The sequence below is a fragment of the Syzygium oleosum genome, unplaced genomic scaffold, assembly GCF_021117445.2.
Source record: "Syzygium oleosum isolate NSW1041296 unplaced genomic scaffold, Sole_v2.1 Sole_v2.10, whole genome shotgun sequence".
Classification (NCBI taxonomy): Eukaryota; Viridiplantae; Streptophyta; class Magnoliopsida; order Myrtales; family Myrtaceae; genus Syzygium; species Syzygium oleosum.
Window position 1 is genome coordinate 6667166 of NW_026607494.1, and position 19177 is coordinate 6686342.

Sequence of the window (19177 nt, forward strand, 5' to 3'; positions counted from 1 at the left end):
TAGAAATAGAAAAATCTAGTTCTCTTTTCCATACGAGTTTTTAAACAAAAAGTAGTGTTTGATAATAGCACAAAATTTATGTTTCTGGAATAGAAATTCGTTTGATAACAACACAAAATTTCTGTTCCCACAGGCCAGCGAGGGGCGGCGGCAGGCGGACGGCCGGCGAGTGGTGGCGGCGGTAGGCGGCGATGGACAACCGGCGAGCGACGGCGGACGGTCAGCGAGCGGCGGTTGGCGACGGCGAACGGCCGATGGCAGTAGGCGACGGCGGACGACCAACAAGCGAGCAGCAGGCGAGGGGTGATGGCGGACGGCCGGCAAGCGGCTAGCGGCAAGAGGCGACAGTGGACGACGACGAACGACCGACAAGCAACGACGGATGGCCGACGGGAACGGAATTTGGGGACCGGTTTTATGGACCCACCTAAGAATTGGATCGGCAGTCCGATTCCCAGGTGGATCCATCGAACCAACGAGTGGTTCCCGGTTCTAACATGAGAACCGCCCGAGAACTATCCACCCAAACCATGCTCACCCCTATCCATACCTCTTTTTCTCCTATATTGACCTTTCAGCGACTGAATTATAACATATCATATTTATATATGCTGGCAGAACGTTATGCAATTTTGGATGAATTTGAAATGCCGTGTTAAATTTTTCACGTTGATGAAATGTTATGTTTTCTTTTTTGTACGTTTAAGCTCACTTTAAATTTATCATAGTAATTCCGACCCAAAAAAATTTATCATAGTAATAAAATATTAGTTATTAAGTAATTGGGACATAAAAGATAACTATTGAATTCCGTTTTTTTTTCCGACCAAAAAAATTCCGTTTTTCTCCCTGCTCCCACTTGTTTTAATAGTCAATGACATTATTAAATTTTTTTTTCCAGTTCTTAATCGGCATTCTTCACATGCAAAAGGAATAGGATGACGAGGACGGAATTTACTTTCGACTATTTTTTTTCTTCAAGTGCAAAAAGTATGCCTTTTTAATTGTATGAATATTCAACAAAAAATAATAATAATTGTCTGAATATTCCACAAAAAAAATAATAAGAATAGTAAAAACCTGCCCAATCAGAGTCCTTTATTTCGGACACTTTTACAAACACGGCGCTGGCGTTTCCAGACAGAAAGCTCTCTCTCTCTCTCTCTCCATGGACGACGCGTCATCGGAAGCCGCGTTTCCGGCGAGCCTGCCGATTCCGATCGATCTGTTCGGGTCGAAGAAGCACAAGAACCTCCCTCGCGGCGAACTGGGTTTCGTCGATTCCGCCGGCAATCCCGTCTTCAGGGTCGTCCGTCGATCCAGATCGTCGTCGTTGTCGTCGTCGCCGCCGCCCCGTCACGACACGAAGTCGCTTCTTGATGCCGCGGGCGATCCCGTCTTCTCCGTCGTTCGCGGTCGCGTGAGTGTCCTCTGCCTCCCAGCTCTTCTTCTTCGTTCACAGTTTGAAACCGGTCAATCTGTTGCAATTTCCTTTTTCTTTTTTTTTGGCGGGTTTGGTGAGAGCTCTGTGTGCGCTTTTTACGGGAAGCGGGAGATGGGTTTAATCTATCGGAGCTCGTGTCTTGTGATCTGGTGAATTTGGAGCTTTTGCTGTTGTTAAATTCAGTAATGATGGGGCAGCAGACGGGCGCTTTTTCTTTTTTTGCAGTGCTCTTTCTTGGTAGTGTTATATTGATGGATCCCTAGGTTGTACCTTAGTATTGAGCTGATTTGTGTGACTTGTGGGGATGTGGGAAAACATTTCAAGTCAGACATTTGGTCCTGTGTGATTGAATAGAATCAATGCTCGATTAGTCGCCTTCCACGGCAGTCTTATGAATTCGATAAAGTTGGGGAGCCAATGAAAGCTGGCTGTTTATCTTGTTAGTGGAGTATATCACTGCTCTTGGTAATAGCCTTATAAAATCTAACCCTTTGGTAGGACCAGCGCGTGCTTGCTTTCTGGTAATGCAAAAGTATCAAAATTCCAGACAAGAGTTGAGTCACCTATGGTGGGATCTGAAGGGGAAAACAGGTACTCTTCTAAAGAGCTAAAATAGATCATACATTGTTTAGGAAGGCAGGATACGTGGACGTCGATCTCATTATCAGTTAGGTACCATTTTTCCCAATGTATCATGTAAAATACACAGCTTGGCTTGTGCTACTTGATCTCTGGTTGCTTTGAATAGTCAATTCACTTATGTCTTGCTTCTTTTTTATGGCCTCATTGTATCCTTATTATCATTTATTCATGTTCCTTTCCGGTGATTGTAGAAAGGATTGTGGCAAATCTTCAAAGTTGATGATGGCGAAGAGAAAGAGTTGATATGCAACGTGCAGAGAACTCGAAAGTCCCTCACCAGAACAGAGTTAGAGGTCCTTGTTATTGGTGAAAGCTGCGGCAGCCTAGGCTCATCTTTCACGATGAGAGGCTTTCCGTTCCAGAAGTCTTGCACGATCTATCAAGGTGATTCCATAGTTGCCCAGGTACTTAAGACTGTTTTGGGGATTAGAAGTGAGGCCTAAATGACTTGGACCGGTTATTCTTTAATCGATTGGTTTAAGTTATTTCTGGCTTGTTCCCTTGTCTGATACATTGTTTTTGTACTTGCAGACTAGCCTTATGTACAAGCTTCACCAGATTTATGTGAAAAGGGGAAAATTTCGATTGACAATATATCCCGGCTCTGTTGATCATGCCTTCATCGTCACGCTTGTGGTTATCTTTCTTTCTAGCGGGATGTAGCATGCCTGTTCCTTTTTATGCAAACTGTTAATGAAAGGTATGTGCTTTTGTTCCAGACACACTTGACTGTTTTTTCATTGATAAGTTCTAGACAAGGTAACTTGCTTATTTTTGGAATATCATGATCTGCGTACCTTCCGTTTTTTAATTGACCTCCAGGACGTCCTGGAATAATCTCTGCAAAAGATGGCTTTTCTCTTTAATAAGTTCTTAATTAAGCTTTTTTATATGCCCAATTTCTACCCCACAGATGCTTCTTTCTGGCATACAAGATGCCGTGCAGGGCAAGTTCAATCCTTTGAAGCTCCTTGGATCGGCAATATCATTACCTACAACATCTGATAAGTCAGATCACATGCCCAACATGAAGTATTTGCTTGTTGCGGACTGAATGAATCAACTCAACAAAGGGGCCATGGGAAAATAGAGGAACCAAGAATAGCTATCGTGCTGACAACTCGAATAGTTGAAGCTATCTTCAAGATGCTGCTGCGAATTTACTTGCCCTGGTCTGTGGCTGCAGATCTTGCATAGGCCCCCGAATTGGTGATAATTAACTTTGGATGATAAATTGAGTCATTCCACTAAAGTTGATCCTTTGTTTAGCTTAAGTTGAGTATGATTTTTTGCAAACCGAACTTTCCCACCTCATATTTCTGTGTCCACATTTCGTGGAAGCAAATTCATATTGGAAATCTGGAATGTAGTTTTGGTGGTGATTCTTCCGATATATAGGTAGCAACTGTGTGTCGCAGATTAAACTCTCTAAGAGAGAATCTTTAGCTCTTTATGAAATGAGCGAATGAGTCGTTTTATTTCAAATACGAGAAAATGATTTGTTTGATGGTGTCATTACCCGCCGAGACAAAAGATGCTTGTCTGATCCTTACCCAAAAAAAAAAAAGATGCTTGTCTGAAACTTGAAAGATGTTAAATAAGACCTCCTCGGGTTTAATTTCTGCCTAATTGAGTGTTATTGTTTTTTCCTACCTTCATTTATTCAAATGTTCAAGTTTATAACTGCGGAACTTGGAGAAATACACACTGGCAATGCGATCCAAGTACATTCGGAGAGGCCTATATGCATTTTTTTGGTCGATCCACCGAATCACTCCCAGTATCAACAAACAATCTATTACCAGAGTTCTAAATGAAGCGAGATCGTCTCTCGTGCGTAAACAAGCTGAACAAGGCAAATATCAACAATTACTAATAGCACTTCGACCCCCGCTACAGATCGACAGGTGACTAAATGCCTCTGATTCATGTTGGCGAAGCTTCATCGGTAGGACGATCTCCAATCAGCACCCTCACCCTCACCGTCCTCATGATCATGATCAAGAACATTGTCATCAAACCCCATCACATCTTCAAATGAAGCATCTATATCTGACGAAGAACGAGGTACAAAATCCTCAGATTCTGAAGAGCTATTCTTAGCACTCTCCTCGTCGTCGTCTTCTTCCTTTTCTTCTCCTTCTTCAGATTGGTCATCGGAATCTTCACTCTTGATTTCCTCTTCAGATTCCTCATCAGGATAATCATTCAGAGGATTATCCTCGGCTGCAGGATGCCAAGAACAAGATTATTAAACAATCCAAGAGGGTTTTCTGAATAATACACAGAAAAAGAAAAACGCAACACTGACATACCATTAGAGTCATCGCTCTCGATATCTGATTCATCAAGGCCATCAAAATAACCATCCTCATCCACTTGCACTCTGAATCAAGATTCTTTACTTTCAGTCCAAAAGTGAGAAAATCTAAAATAAGTGGTGCAGTTGCTAATACAAATTTTCATGCAATACTTACAGCGGAAATTGGCTAAAAGAATTGTCCTTCCACATGTCTGCGTCATCATTTACTGTATAGTAGTCATATATATAATCATTGGTGGCTCCTGAGACATAGAAAGATGAGTGAACACTTTAAAAACACTTGACAGGATGTCCTATGCGGGTGCAATGAAAACTTACATTAGCTTTTTCTTACAAAAAATTGGACAAAACTAACAAATGATGCTTGAAAGCAGGAAAACTTATACTGAAAACTATTTATGAAGCATAACCTTGTTCGGACTTGTGGACCTTCAAATCGGATTCAATCTCAGCTGCAGCATTTGGAATAAATTCTCTCAAAAGAGGTAGATAACTAGATAACATCCTCTGATCGTCCAACGATAAATCTCTGCATCAAAATGATAAGAGTCTCTAATGTTGTTGAAGGGTTTAAAAAAGAAACAGTATTCAAGCAAGAGCTTACTCTTCCTTTGGGACCGTACTGGTTTTTTCTTCACCGTCAACACGAACAACATCATAAAACTGATACATTTCATGAAATGCTTTGTTGTCCGTGTCCTCTTCGCTTCCTTTACGTCTCCTCCATATTTGCTCAAAGCGAGCATTCTTTGCAATTGTCTACAAGCAAAATAATAAATCACACAAGCCTCACCCATACAGAATTTCCATATGAAACCAAAAAACAAATTGCATCAAGCTCCATGTTGAGACATTATTAAAACGAAATGTCATGGAAATGAACTTCAGCTCTTTATTAGATCTTTTATTATAAAAATGCCTTTGACAACTAACCACAAATAACTTAGCAGACAGACTAAATGGGCCTAAGTAGGAAGCCTTTAAATTTTGCACCATGGATAAGGTAAATGGGGAGATCAAAAAGAAATAAATGATCGATTCCTAAAGTGCATCTGTTGTCCATAAAAATAGTTTCAAACCAAATATAGAGCCAAGTAGAATAGCCTAAAATTTTACAACCTTACACATGATATTTCTATGGACTGTACACAAAGCTAATTGCACTACTGCTACATAAAACACGGATTCCAAGTTCATCATTGATTGTCAGACAAAAGACAATTGCATACAGCACCATGTTCAGTCATGAATATCATCATATTTATCAAAGTATAAAACCACACAGAGATGGAAAGGGACAAACAGAATACGAAGTGACCAGCCTTACATGCGGCTTAGACAGTCCCAAGCGGTTGCCCAAATCACAACCATTTGTTCATACCTAACCAGATCCCAACATTCTTTATATTCATGTATTGATTAGAGAGGGGACCAATATCCAGCTAAGTTTTTGTCTTCGGGCAAATAAAGCACACTGAAGTTCCAGTAATTATGTATACCTCTTTCTCATCAAAGTAATAGCGGGCAACACTGTGTAATATTGTGTAGGTCTGCTTCATCTCCCTATCTTTTTGAATTCACTAAACACCACAATTTCTACAGCCCCTCAAGTATAAGACCGAGCATCCAATGCACTGTCTCTCAAATGATAACAATGACCTAAATGTACTTAAAGCATTATATATATAGTTGCAGAGCAAATTTAATTCAAGTATTTATATCAACGAGAGAAATTTCTTGATGAATTGAAGAAAAGTGAGCATTTCTCTTTTTTTCCCTCAGTGAAAGCATCCTTGAATTCGTAACAGAACAGAAAAGCAAGTGGATTTCAAATCCTAGACTGTAGCGAAAATTAATTGAAAGTTATCTGCTATGCAACATACCTCTTTTGCCTCTCTCGCTTTAGACAGCAACTCCTCTTGTATCTGCAGCCCAAGAAATACAAAAGTGGAGATACACGGTGAGATCATGCCTTGAGATAGCAATCTTTAAAAATCCTACTTCAACTCAACCTCTCCAAGTATTTTTTCCGCCCTGGAGAGAGAGAGAGAGAACTTACATTGTCCTTTTTAAATGCGCGTCTTCTTTCCTCCATAATTGTATTAGATCCAGACACTTCAGCAGATCTAGGCTGCTCAACAAAATAACCTCAATAAATCACTTTAAATGGACGAGAAGTGAACCAAAAGCATGTACGTAAAATAAATGTAATGAAAGTCCTCAAAGCATTTCCAAATTGCATATGCTCAATGATGTATGAGGGTTCTGACCAGAAATGATTGCAATAAATCAAAGTCAGCCTCGGAGCTGTTTGTGCTTTCAACATGTTTCACTAACACCCTTTTAATCTTCAACTCATTCTCTGCAAATACATATTTTGACAATGTAGCGTGTTAGGGCAACGAAAAAAAACTTAAGAACTGAAAAAGAAATCATTATAACAAATTCCAAAACCCGTAACCTCAGCAATGTCAGGGCAAATTTATCGACAGAACCAGTGGTTGTATCGTATAAAGCTACAACAATCATAAGTCAATGGAACACGATTTATCGAGCATTTTCTACATCACTCCACCGGTTAGAAGCTAGATTGTCGAAATAAGAGCATAATCGATCAGGGCAGCCCAGTCCCCATACTGACGAAGCAATATCCACAAAAACATTTGATCCAACCAGATGACACTCCGCCACTACAGATTCTCAAGTACTCCGGAAAATTTACCCATTGAAGGGATTTCAAATCCAAGAACAGAGCAACCATCTACCAGTGCTTTCTTCCTAATGCCCTCTGAAGATAAAAACACGGGAACCAAAAAGATCAAATCTTGAGGGCAGAATCAAGTACCCTTTACAGAAGCGTCTGAGATAGACAAATTCTCGAAATCGAGAAACGGTCTCTTCAGCGGCCTCTCGTTGATTTCCAACCCTGCCAAGACCAATCCGGCCGCGTCAAGAAACCGCAAAAAGAGAAGCGAGAAACGAGAGAGGCATTCAAAGCAAGCCGAAGAACTCGGGAACAAACAAAGCGGGACTCACAGAAAGCGTCGACAGGGGACTGGAAGGCCTTGCGCTTGACCCGAACGATCAATGGCTTGTCGCCGTCGCCGTCGCCGTCGGACTTGGGACGACCGGAAGAGCTCTCTCCGACGGCTTCCATCGCCGACTTCCCGAGCAAGGAACCGAGGGCTTAGGGTTTAATGCGCGCGCCGGCGGCAATTTGATCGTTCAAATTCCGCCGGCTAGACGTAATGCTCGCTCGCTCCTAGCTTTTTCGTCTGCTTCCGACTTCCGACGTAGCACGCTCGTCTCTTAGATATATAGGCACTGGGGATCTGGGATGCCTCTGGAACTTTTTCTTTCCGCTTTTTTTTGTTTTTTCGTCGAATTTTCTTTCCTCTTTACTTGGCGGAACAATTGCGTCATAAAAATTATGCGTGCTTTAATTCTTAAATTTCTTATTTCGTGCATTTAAATTCTAAAATTTTCGTAATTATTCATTTTAGTCCTTCCATTGGCTCCGTTTTCATGAATGGAATACAATAAAAAAGTTACCTGACATGCGAACACTTAAAAACGAGTGAAAATTAATCAAAAAACGGACTAAATGTGCTGAAGTTTTGACGGCAGTAGCTAAGGTAGATACCGACAGTATCAACTGGTCATTTGTTTTGTACACCATGATGTATAAATGTTTTCCTTAACCATCTTCCCCCACCATCAAACGAAGATATACATAATCACATCCCGTCGCTTCCGAACATTGCCACCACAGTTGGTTGCCTTCACCATTGCTACCGTACTCGAACAACACCACCAACAAAAACACAACAGTTGTTGCCAACATTAAACTAGCAACCATCAACAAGCTCGATCATCGCCACCGCCATCGCCACCAAACTTGACCATCGCCACTGACAATCTCATCTATCACCGCTGCCAACATCACCATACTTGGTCTATCCACCACCAACACTTTGCCGCGACTGCACTCTCCCAACCCATCATCACACACGGACAAACTCCGCTTTGAGGTAGGGTGCTTGTGTCAAAGCACACAACTGCTTGTCCTCTTCGAGGTTGACCACCTTAGTTGTGATCACGACCTCCATATGGAGAGAGAGAGAGAGCTTGCACGGTGGCAGCAACATATCGGGGTCGGCATCAGTAGTGATGGTGGCCACACACGATAATTTAAAATATTTGATTATATCTATCTTCAAAGCATCTAATTTGAATTATGAAATCTCACAACACATCTTATTTTCAAATTTCATCTTACACATGTCGAATTTAGAATGCGCCAAAGTGAACGCACACGACGAAATATCACAAACAAATAATGTCCCGTCACCGCTGACCTGGCACTCCGCGTCAGCAGAGAGACACGTGGCACGGCACACCACGTGATCGGAAGACGGCCTAAATGGGCGGGGGCCCAGTTTTTTTTTCTGGGCCGGGTCGAGCTTGGAGGCCCAGCCCAGTCGAGACGCTCCCACCCGGCGGTCAAATGCGAGCAAGCGGGAGAGAGAGTGGGGAGAGGGACGAGGAGCGAAGAAGAGCAGGGACGAGCAGCTGGTTCCCACCGAAACCCTAAAATCTCCGCCGGAGGTCAGTTCCCAATTCGTTTTCGCGGCAATTTTCGCTCGATCGACCGCGCGGCGGTTCGCCTCCTGATCGATGTCGCGAGGAATCGCCGTCGGATCTCACCCGTGGAAATGTCGTCTCTGTGTTTCGTTCAGGTTCCTGTTGTTGATTTCCGACACCGAGGAGCGAGCAAAGCGCCGGCGGGAAGCAATCGGCCGACATGGTAATCGTTCGTGTTTTTTCTCTTTTTTTCTCTCTCCTTTCAACCGGTAGCGTCAGGTGAATGCGCGGAACAGAACTACATGCGAAAGAATTGGCTTGATTTGTTTGTGTTTTTTTCTTTTTTGTGTGGCGATGATGTCTCTCAGTCGGGGAGGAAAGAGACGGTTTTGGATTTGGCCAAGTTCGTGGATAAGGGGGTTCAAGTCAAGCTCACCGGCGGAAGGCAAGGTCAGTTCCGGTCTTGCTCTCCCTCTCTTTCTGACGCGACAAAGTGGAATGCGAGTGATGTGTCCCGAAGAGACGTGCTTGTTTCTGTAATTCTGTGGTGTTTCGCTGCCGAGCTTAGAGCTCTGGCTAGTGAGATTCCTGTCTATTACGAAGTGCGAAAGAGTTTGGGTTCCAAAGCAAACTCGGGGGCAGGGAAAAAGCCGTAGGAGTGAGTACTATGAGGCTATAACTCTCAGTTTCACTGAGAATTAAGTACTTAGAGGGAGACTCGTCGGGACTCGAAACCCGTGATGAATCGCGTTTAAACATGAACCCATGTCATGGGTTTTTGCCACTGCTTTTCCTTTCTCTTGCGTCTTTTTCTCGTTTGTGATTCTTTTTTCCTTCTCTACAGTTACTGGTACTTTAAAGGGATATGATCAGCTACTGAACCTTGTTCTGGATGAAGCTGTGGAATTTCTACGAGGTAATCACTCTGCCACCCAGCTTATGGATTTACTCTTAATTGTGCGATGACTGTACTGTCTTTTGATGTAGAGAGAGGATAGATTTACTCGTTATGGTGGTATCTTGACATTTTGTGTGCCCAATCTGGGTGAGGAAAAAGTTAGAAGGTTCTATGGTTTTGCTACTAAAAGACCCCTTTGTTCTCAATTTTTTTTTTTATATATATTGCGGAAGCAGATGCATGATAATAGTCTCATTACCTTCAACGACGTACTGTATTAGGGTGAGGGGCTTGGCTTTGTGATATCTTCTTCTATTTCTAGAACTCTAATTTTAGTGCAATAAAGAAACCCCATTTGGTGCAATTTCTTGTTACAGATTGGCCAGAAAACATATGCAAGCATTTCCTTCTTTGATGCTAAAAACAATTTTATTATGCTCTCCGCTGATGATCTCCACGATTGTGAACTCGTTTTCTGTTAGCTGGTGGCGCACCAATTAATTAAGCTTCAGTGAACTCACGGGAGCAGGCACTGCCTTCGTAGATGACATCCTCTTTAATGGAAGTTATTAAGCTATACAGCAAGTCATTTAAGGTCTTGTGGCCATATCATTTTGTTGACCTGCAATACAGTTGCTTGTACTTTTACTCTGTAGTCATTTATCTTTCGTGCATGTTGCCGTGGCTGATGCTGTCTCATTCCTTTTTTCCACCCCTTAAAAGGAAGGTTTGTTGGGAGAAGATTATTTAAACATACGAACTGTTATTTACATGAAACCTAGGTTAACACTTAATTTTCATCTTTTTGTGCTTTTGGTCATCGCATCAGCACTTTTAAAGCTATATTTCGAAAGGTGAACTGTTAGGTTTGTTTCATCTGTCTTTGCTTTTTGCTCGTTATGGCTTAGCTGTAGGCATTTGTGTAAAAATATATTCCGAAGTTAATATGAACCCTTGCTGGTCGGTGTTCAAAACTGCACATGTTATTCGAGCATATCTTAGGCGTCCTTTCAAATTTAGAGGCATTGCTTAAATCACTAAAATGACAACCTAAATAGCATGTCCATGCACCTATTTTAAGATTATTATCCCATTTCAGGTGGAATTATCGTTGCCACTGAATAGTAATACGATTGAATTGAACTATGGCCCATATCCTTTAGAAGTCTAAAAGCACTGGAGGGAGCAGTTTAATGGCTAAAACTGAAGACCTAATTAATTATGTCCTACTCTGGAAGGACAGTATAAGTAGAAGTTTTCACCTTAGGTGGAATATTCGTCGCCACTGAATATTAGTACAAGTGAATTGAACTGTGGTCCATATCCTTCAGAAGTGTAAAAGCACTGGTGGAAGCAGTTTAATGGCTAAAACTGAAGACCCAATTAATAATCTGTCCTACTGGGGAAGGACAACAAATAAAAGTTTTTGACAACTAAAGAATTGCTGCGGTTCCAGTTTTAGTATTTGCATCAAGTCATTGAGTGGTCTTTTCAAGGTGGAGAATGGGTAGAGATAAATTATTTGTTTAAACCAAGTAATTATCATTTTGGGACTATCCAATATTGCTATATACATTGTTTTTGGCTTTTTCAATTCTTTTACAAGACTAGGCATAAGTAATGGTTGGCCAACCAGCATTTAGCATGTCTACTTTTATCACATTTTGGCTGTTCCCCGTGCATTAAATGGTTCACTTGATTGAGTACTTGCTGCTATGCAGGACTTCCCTTGTTGAAATCTCACATACTTAGGGAACTCACAATGCAAAAATCTTATCCTTTCTCTGCAGATGCTGATGACCCCTTGAAGACCACTGATCAAACCAGGCGTCTTGGCCTAATAGTAAGGATATCTTTCATTATGTCATTTGAATGTTTAATATAAACTGCCACTTGGCTTTTGATTGGAAAAAATCAAATTAAACTATGAGTGAGGTTAAGCTTGATATATGGCAGAGATATGTGGTAGACGTCTTTTGTAGGGGTGAGCATGGTCAGGGTTGGGCTGGTCCAACACCTAACCCAAGGACCAACCCGCACAATATTGGTCCCCAATTTTTGGGATCGAGGACCGACCCTGTTGAGCCTGGGACCGAGGACCGGACTAACTCTATGGGTCCAGTCCGGTTCTAGGGTCAACTCGGGACCAATCGATTATTTTTTTATTTCATTTTTTGTATTCCTTGAAAAGACAAACATACTATTTCAAATTGCATATCCATCAACACTACGACATTGAGCAACCAAATTATGAACACCAGTACATATCAAACTTAAATATAAGATAAGGTAACAATATAAAATTCACACTTGCTAAAAGCAACAAACCAAGAAAACGAACACATTGCATACAATTAAACCATAAGAAGTTTTGACCCAAAAAAAAACCATAAGAAGTTCAAAATACGTAATATAAACTATGAATTATATAACTTCATAACTTGTTCATTCTTAAATGATCGCTTCAACTTCCGAACACGGAAAAACAAAATAAACAACACACATAATTAATACTTAACAAAGTATATTTGTCCAACTGAGCTGCGCTCTCGTAAGGCGAGCAAGGTGAGCGGCGAGGCGAGCAAACAAAGGTAAGTGGCAAGGGGAGTGAGGCAAGCAAAGAGAGGCAAGCGGCGAGGCGAGCGAACATAGGCAAGCCAAGTGAGGCGAGAAGGCGAGGCGTGCGATCGAGGTGGGCGATCGAGGCAGAGACGAGCGAAGAGGGTTTCTATTTTTTTTGGTCGAAGTAGAGCTGAGTTTCTTTATACTTTTTATTTACACGGCAAACTGAACTGCATAAGAAAAAAAAGAACAGAGGAGGAGACGCTAGTGTTTAGAGTAGATAAAAGCATATAATGTATAATATATGTTATATAATATATACAGGGTTGGTCCGGGTTGGACCGACCCTAAACTCCCAGGACTGAGGACCAACCCACCCAGTGCAGGGTCCAAGGATCTCAGGAGCAAGGACCGACCCAAACCCCCTAGGAATCGGACCAGGACTGGCAGGGTTGGGCCGGTCCAGGGTCGGTCCAGGGTCAACCCTGGACCGATGCTCACCCCTAGTCTTTTGGATGGGCCTGGTGAAAAATTTGGATCATTTGACCATCAAAACTATTTCATCAATTACATATCCAGAATAGTGTGATTTCAAGGACCCCTATAGTTTCTTGGATTGACTGGCAAACTTCTTCAAAGCCACTACAACACGAATGAATTAAAGACTGCAAGCTTAGGTTTAGCTGCTTGACATTAACAGGATTTCTATCTTTAGAAATCTCCGGGCCATTTGACTTACTTGTACGGTGAAGTTTTTGGAGGCATTGCACAACTTGGTGTGGTTTGAGTTTGTGGACTTATTGCTGCAAACTGTTACGTTTGGATCACATTTCCGATTCTGACGTGTTCAGTTTAAGTTCTGGTAGTGATTGATGAAGTGCTGAGGTTTTCTATAAATGGCACCTTAATTTATGCAGATTGCCTTTTGCATCTCAATGTTGTGCGGTTGTAGTATCCAGACAGTCCAGTAGTTTCTTTTTTTCTTTTTCCGCCAATACAATGCTCCAGTAGTTTGCTTGAGACCTCCTGGTTTTATTTGCTTGAGACCTCCTGGTTCGTGGATGACCCAGTATGATAGAACACAAAACGTCTGAAAGATTTCTCTTCAACTTTAGACCTTTTTCTTGCATTTCTTTTCATCCTTTCTTCCTTTTTTATTTTCTGATGAACACCGTTTCTATGTCGTTTATCGCAGGTCTGCCGGGGAACTGCTGTGATGCTTGTGTCGCCTACTGATGGCACAGACGAGATCGCCAATCCCTTTGTCCAGCCAGATGGCGCTTAAATTAATTTTCCTTTTTCTTTTTGTTCTGAGCCTTACTTTTGGCTGGATTTCTGTACAAATATCTTGCCATTGCATTATGACTCATCAAATGTTTAGCTTATATGCTCTAGTTGTTTATTTTTGAATTCAGAGAAGTGCTCCCTCTCCCTCTCTCTCTGGTAGTCAAAAGCTCTAGGCTTGGTAGTGAACCTTAGTCGAGAATTCCACCCCTACAAGTAGAGTCATAATTTAAAAAAACAAGTCGAAGCATCCCCTGGATTCTTGCTCTTCGCTTGATGTATGAAGCACGAGGGGAAGTCATAGCCGCAAATATGCTTGGTTTTAGCCATTGTGACTAGAGGCAAAATCTTGGCTTTATCACGCCTATTTGATTCAGCATTTGGAATGTTTATTTGAGCTCTAAAGTTCTTTGGCTAAATGCAAATGGTGTTTGATAATTTTTTTTGGAGCATTTTGGGGAAATGCTTGCATTTCCGAAGGCTTCTAAAGTCTCTTAGCCCAAGGAAGGTCTGGAAGCATTTTGGCATGTTGCATTTTCGGAATGCAAGATGAACTGTTTATGTGTACTGTTCATCTTCCCAAGGAACCAAACCAGAGGTTGGCAACCGTCACCTGAGGGGTCCGGCGACCCAGGCGATACCTAGGTCAAGCAACCTCAGGCAAGGCGGCCTAAGTCAAGCGTCGACCTGGGTCACGCGACCCAGGCGACGTCACCTGACGATTGCGTAACCCTCAGGCAGCAGTGCCGCCTCGCCTGAGGTTGCGCGACCTCAAGTGAGGTTGGCCGGTAGCCGTTTTGGCCTGTCGACGATGGCTGAGTTTTTTGCTTATATATATTTTTTAAATATTAGTAAAAATCCTTAACAAAATTAATTTTTACCAAATAGTAATTAATCCAAAGTTGCTTTCAAACGTGATTTTAAAATACACATTACCAAACACTACCTGCATTTCGAAAAACCCTTTTAGTTCAGAAGCCTTTGCATTTTACCAAAGGCATTCCCCAAAGCCGAACCAAATAGGCCCTCAGTCGCATTCACGAGGCTGAACTATGAGCCTAACAACAAAAGTAGGTACTCTCCACGCATTTTGCTATAGGAAGGGAACACTTGCTGTCGAAATTACCAATCTCTTCAGAGTATATGTTCAACTTAGAGGACTATACCGTCGTTGTCGTCGACGAACTTGTTCAATGCTTAGACTACATCCAAAATTGGTACGTCTGCATATTTACGAGACAGAAATTCACTGCCAACTCTACTGCTGACGGATAATTTTCTACGATCTCTTCTCACGTTGAATTCCAGGATAGTTCAATAGCAACTGAAGCAGTAATAATAAAATCAAGTGAAATCTTCTCTGGACTATGTAACATGCTTTCGGAATGCGGGCTGCACTTTGACAGGCCTTGCACTTGAAAGACAAGAAGTCGCCACACATAATTCATTTCGCAAATCACGAACTGAAGGCTTTGCCACGCTCCTTAAGTAACAAATTTACCATCATCTATAACAAGCATGCAGCCCCGTTGGGTTTAGAACTTGGGTCCATCATAAGCTGATCGTTATTAGAGGGAAATCTTCTTTGTATAAATATATCCGTTATCGATTATAAACTAGACACAAAAACAGGTTCGAGGACCATAGACGATGCGTGTATATGCAGACGTATATGCTATTTCCCAGCGCGCCAAAGAGAAAGGTCTAGATGCACGTCTTCTGCGGAAGCAGACATCTATGCTATTTCAACATTAGCGAAAGTATGCATGCCCTCATAATCTATATAGCAAATAGCTCCAGGAAGACTCCTGGTTAGATGTCTTCACCAGAGATCTACCTCATCTTACCACTTTAGTGACGAGCATAACCTCACATTGGGAAGCTGATGCCGAGTGGGCAAACTATCAGATGATTTAATAGACATATGAACAACAATATTACCCGATTACTGCCGTATTGAATTGAGTAGATATCGAACCTGACATGATTGCCATGACAGCATCAAACATCCAAAATATGAAATAAACTGTCCATTGACTATAATAATCGCTGACATGAACTAAAACCCATGAACAAAAAAGTTTCAACTGATCCGACATCCTAGGACAATTTTGAGAAACTATAACGACATCAAATCCTCTAACCTCACGGAGCTCCAATATGATAAAAGGCGTGGATAATATCAGCAATAGCATGCGCCTCTCTATCCAGTGCAGCATGGTTGGCTACAAAATGATACTTGGAGAAAGCCAAAAGCAAGGACCAATAAAACTTTCTACAAACCAGAGGCAGAGACTCCAACTAGCTCGTAGACTTCATGAAAGGTGGTTTCCTGTTTCTTTCTTTTGGGATGACGAAAATCTCTAATCAATCTTCACCGATGAGAAAAGGTAATGAACAAAATAGAAAGATGTGAGGAAGCCAATGGTGCCGGTGGACAACATGATCGCAGTTGCCATAATCAGAGAATAACCAAGGTAAAGCATGGCTGACACAGGTCCACTCAAACTCTGAAGGTCAAATATCAAGTAGTTGATGGAATAGAGGAACACATAAAGGGCGACTGAGCCAGAAGCATAGAAAGCTTTCCACCACCATCGCCAGTCCTCCACACAAAGATGCATGTAGGTAAGGACCACAGACACTTCAGCACAGACAACAATCAGCAATAAGAGCACGATTAGCAGGAAGCCAAAGACGTAATAAAACCTCCCAAGCCAGATGCTAGAGAGGATGAAGAACAGTTCAATGAAGAGGGTTCCAAACGGAAGAGTCCCCGCACCCAGAACAAGGAGCCATGATGGATATTTGCGTGCAGGAATTTCTCTGGGGATCTGGTTGGTACGGACAGGATATTGAATTGCCTCAGCACGTGTACCTAGGAATCCTCCCAATAGGGTGAGTGGCACGGAGATGCAAAACCAAAGGGCAAACAGGATGAAGTACAAGGAAATGGGAATAGCACTGGTACTGTTGCTTCCCCAGAGTAAGAAATTGAGTACCGTAAGAATTACGAAGACAATTCCAGGGAAAAAGCAAGCAACTGACCAGGAGACAGACCTCCATCCTTCTGAAGTTCCCTTGAGAGTTCTCCACAAGCGGACACCAACATACCCAGCAAAAATCCCAAGGAAAAGATAGAGAATTATCATCCCAGTCAAGAGCATTCCTCGTGAAGCAGGCGACATAAAGCCGAAAGCTGCAAAGACGATGGTGACAACTGCCATTCCCGTAATTTGAACCCCATCTCCAATCATCACACAAAGAAGCTTGGCACACTCTGGTTCTCTGAAGACATCGCCCACAACAAGCTTCCAGCCGGAAAGTTCCTCATTCATCTGTGCTTGAGCTTCTTTGTCCAATTCCTCATACCTTGTCAAATCCCTTCTCACCGTCCGTAAGAATATCACAAAGACAATACCAGCTAAGAAAAAGATCACCATCAACGAGTTGAGGATGGAAAACCAGTGTACTTTTGCACCTTCCATTTGTAAATAAGCATCCCATCGTGATGGCCATCTAATGTCGCTCTTCACAAATTCAACATCATAAGTGAATGACACTCGCTCTCGCTCCCTAATTATTTGCGACTTGTCAAGCTCCATTGGGCAGATAACGGGATCAATTCGGTCATACATTTTGTGCTTTGACATCTTGTCGGGGTCATATTTGACGCTGCAAGGAACAACCTCAAACTTAACTATCTCAAAACCCAAAGCCTTCTTCTTATCATCAGCTTCAGAGATTACACCGAGACCTTCTTCACCAGTTCCTATGATCTCCACTCCACTCCCTTCATACTCATGAACCAAGACCCTAAATTTGAGGTGATTAATAATGTAATCCTCATTGCTGCCAGGTGGCGTGTACCCAACTGGAAAACCAGTCCACTGAATGTTGATATTGTTCTGCTTGGCGTACCTCAACGCTGGCAAATTGTCAAGAATCATGTTGACCTGATACAAGTCCCGAGTCCTCTGCTTAAGAAGCTTCACTTCATTATCCTTCAACGGGGGCGTAGTGCAGAGGTACACTGTCTCGTTGATATTGATTTGGAAGCGATAGGGGGAGTTATCGATTTGATCTCCCATGAGCAGCTCACCAAGATTCTCCGCACTCTTCTTAACGCCCTCCGGTGGTTGGCAGTAAGGGAGACTGTAATAGCTAAAGGGAAGTTCGGTCTCAATAGATGTCAATGAATTGACTTTGGCCAATATTTTATCACCAGTGGAGTATGTGTGCATGTAGCTTCCTGGAAGATAGAACCCACTACAAAAGTGGGCCAACAGAACCAACAGTAAAGGCAGGAGCCATTTGCACATAGAGTGCATCCCGGATCCCGACATCTGAAGCCAAAAAATAAATCGAATAAAACTATAAGATAACCCCGTTGACATCATCATGTGACACTATGACTAGCTTAATGCGATGAAATATTTTCACCGCTGGGAAGACAATCGATCTGTAACCGGCAGTCAGAGAAACATCTATAATTGCCATTCCAGAAAAAATTTGTGGCCACTTAAAAAGTGAAACAGCAAACAAACTTCCCAATTGAGGAGTTTCATCTTAGTAAAGAAAACCCGCGATCCTGGCAACAGCCGATGGAGCAGAGCTAAATCCCAAAACACGGAGGCGAATAAAAACGAGCGGATGCATTTCAACACTGAACAACGGCACGGATCCAACAGTCAAGACATGCATACGACGACAACGAAATGAAATCGAGCCTTAACAATCGCCATCGCAAGCCTCGAAGACCGAACAAGCGCACACAGATCATTCATCTGCCTCGCAGGAACTTAAAATTGACCCACAGCAATGAACAATAAGCAATCAAAGAAACACACCCAACAAAAAAAGACTCAGACCCACCAATACCCGAACACCCCAAATCAGATCTACCCGCACGGAACATACCCATCACCCAAAATTCATACCTTTCTCAGATCTGGACCCAATTCACACCGATCAGATCCGCTCCTCAGCGCCCCCAAAACCGCATGCGAATCGAAAAGGAAGCCGCTCCCCCTCTTCCCCTACAGGACCTCAGCGACGCAACGCCCTCGATCCCTCCCTCCCCCCCCGGATCACCGACCGTAGACGATGACTGCACGAGAAGAAGCAACCACGAGAGAGACACAGCTCAAGATCAGATCAGATCTGCCCTCGGTAGGGAAAGCGCGAATACCCAACATATATAACGACGGCGACTGCAATAAAGAAATGGTCTTTTTTTTTACCAGAGAGAATCGAGGACCGCTGCAACGTGAAGAGGAATTGAATAATCGAAGAAGACGAAGAAGGAGAAGAAGAAGATGACGATGAGATTTGGGGGGTGTTTCGGCCTCTACGCCATCTTTAACCCAACCTTCGTTCATCGCATCTCATCTTTGGCGGGTGACTCCGGTTGAGACTCCGTGGTTGAGTTGGGCCCATC

At 42.5% G+C, this 19177-nt stretch overlaps 4 protein-coding genes across 7 annotated transcripts; 2 read left to right on the top strand and 2 right to left on the bottom strand.

Annotated features, from left to right (window-relative positions):
• Window positions 1-1113: 1113 nt before the first annotated feature.
• Window positions 1114-3571, top strand: LOC115688837 (protein LURP-one-related 7). 2 transcript variants are annotated; one of them, XM_030614761.2, is made up of 4 exons: window positions 1130-1420; window positions 2278-2490; window positions 2618-2786; window positions 3000-3571. In XM_030614761.2, the coding sequence occupies exons 1-3, from the start codon at window positions 1169-1171 to the stop codon at window positions 2747-2749; spliced, it is 597 nt and encodes a 198-aa protein (XP_030470621.1). In that variant the 5' UTR covers window positions 1130-1168; the 3' UTR covers window positions 2750-2786; window positions 3000-3571. The 2 variants fall into 2 exon arrangements, with proteins under 2 accessions (XP_030470623.1, XP_030470621.1); XM_030614763.2 differs by lacking the exon at window positions 3000-3571 and having other exon boundaries at window positions 1114-1420; window positions 2278-2470; window positions 2618-2657.
• A 240-nt stretch (window positions 3572-3811) lies between these two features.
• LOC115688903 (RNA-directed DNA methylation 4) lies at window positions 3812-7707 on the bottom strand. The gene is made up of 10 exons (XM_030614857.2): window positions 7446-7707; window positions 7255-7335; window positions 6680-6771; window positions 6469-6540; window positions 6293-6334; window positions 5014-5168; window positions 4820-4938; window positions 4564-4651; window positions 4402-4472; window positions 3812-4312 (listed from the first exon to the last, which is right to left on the bottom strand). Exons 1-10 carry the CDS (start codon window positions 7564-7566, stop codon window positions 4029-4031), a joined length of 1125 nt encoding a protein of 374 aa, XP_030470717.1. The 5' UTR covers window positions 7567-7707; the 3' UTR covers window positions 3812-4028.
• A 1184-nt stretch (window positions 7708-8891) lies between these two features.
• LOC115688902 (sm-like protein LSM7) lies at window positions 8892-13863 on the top strand. Of its 2 annotated transcripts, none has more exons than XM_056315631.1 (6): window positions 8892-9017; window positions 9149-9216; window positions 9362-9443; window positions 9838-9909; window positions 11613-11734; window positions 13649-13863. In XM_056315631.1, the coding sequence occupies exons 2-6, from the start codon at window positions 9214-9216 to the stop codon at window positions 13736-13738; spliced, it is 369 nt and encodes a 122-aa protein (XP_056171606.1). In that variant the 5' UTR covers window positions 8892-9017; window positions 9149-9213; the 3' UTR covers window positions 13739-13863. The 2 variants fall into 2 exon arrangements, with proteins under 2 accessions (XP_056171606.1, XP_030470716.1); XM_030614856.2 differs by having other exon boundaries at window positions 11682-11734.
• Window positions 13864-15752: 1889 nt separating this feature from the next.
• Window positions 15753-19133, bottom strand: LOC115688898 (transmembrane 9 superfamily member 12). 2 transcript variants are annotated; one of them, XM_056315442.1, is made up of 2 exons: window positions 18981-19133; window positions 15753-18083 (listed from the first exon to the last, which is right to left on the bottom strand). In XM_056315442.1, exons 1-2 carry the CDS (start codon window positions 19116-19118, stop codon window positions 16101-16103), a joined length of 2121 nt encoding a protein of 706 aa, XP_056171417.1. In that variant the 5' UTR covers window positions 19119-19133; the 3' UTR covers window positions 15753-16100. The 2 variants fall into 2 exon arrangements, with proteins under 2 accessions (XP_056171417.1, XP_030470705.2); XM_030614845.2 differs by lacking the exon at window positions 18981-19133 and adding an exon at window positions 18678-18847.
• Window positions 19134-19177: the final 44 nt, after the last annotated feature.

Bases quoted from the DNA above. Each gene is read 5' to 3' on its own strand.
- LOC115688837 (XM_030614761.2), top strand. From the start codon at position 1,169: ATGGACGACGCGTCATCGGAAGCCGCGTTTCCGGCGAGCCTGCCGATT. The intron at 1,421-2,277 runs GTGAGTGTCCTC...CGGTGATTGTAG, and splicing joins TCTCCGTCGTTCGCGGTCGC to AAAGGATTGTGGCAAATCTT. The intron at 2,491-2,617 runs GTACTTAAGACT...TTGTACTTGCAG, and splicing joins GTGATTCCATAGTTGCCCAG to ACTAGCCTTATGTACAAGCT.
- LOC115688898 (XM_056315442.1), bottom strand. From the start codon at position 19,118: ATGAACGAAGGTTGGGTTAAAGATGGCGTAGAGGCCGAAACACCCCCC. The intron at 18,084-18,980 runs GTAAAAAAAAAG...TTTTGGCTTCAG, and splicing joins GCGGTCCTCGATTCTCTCTG to ATGTCGGGATCCGGGATGCA.
- LOC115688902 (XM_056315631.1), top strand. The intron at 9,444-9,837 runs GTCAGTTCCGGT...CCTTCTCTACAG, and splicing joins GCTCACCGGCGGAAGGCAAG to TTACTGGTACTTTAAAGGGA. The intron at 9,910-11,612 runs GTAATCACTCTG...GCTGCTATGCAG, and splicing joins AGCTGTGGAATTTCTACGAG to GACTTCCCTTGTTGAAATCT.
- LOC115688903 (XM_030614857.2), bottom strand. From the start codon at position 7,566: ATGGAAGCCGTCGGAGAGAGCTCTTCCGGTCGTCCCAAGTCCGACGGC. The intron at 6,335-6,468 runs GTAAGTTCTCTC...CTTGGGCTGCAG, and splicing joins GCGCATTTAAAAAGGACAAT to ATACAAGAGGAGTTGCTGTC. The intron at 4,313-4,401 runs GTATGTCAGTGT...GGCATCCTGCAG, and splicing joins CGAGAGCGATGACTCTAATG to CCGAGGATAATCCTCTGAAT.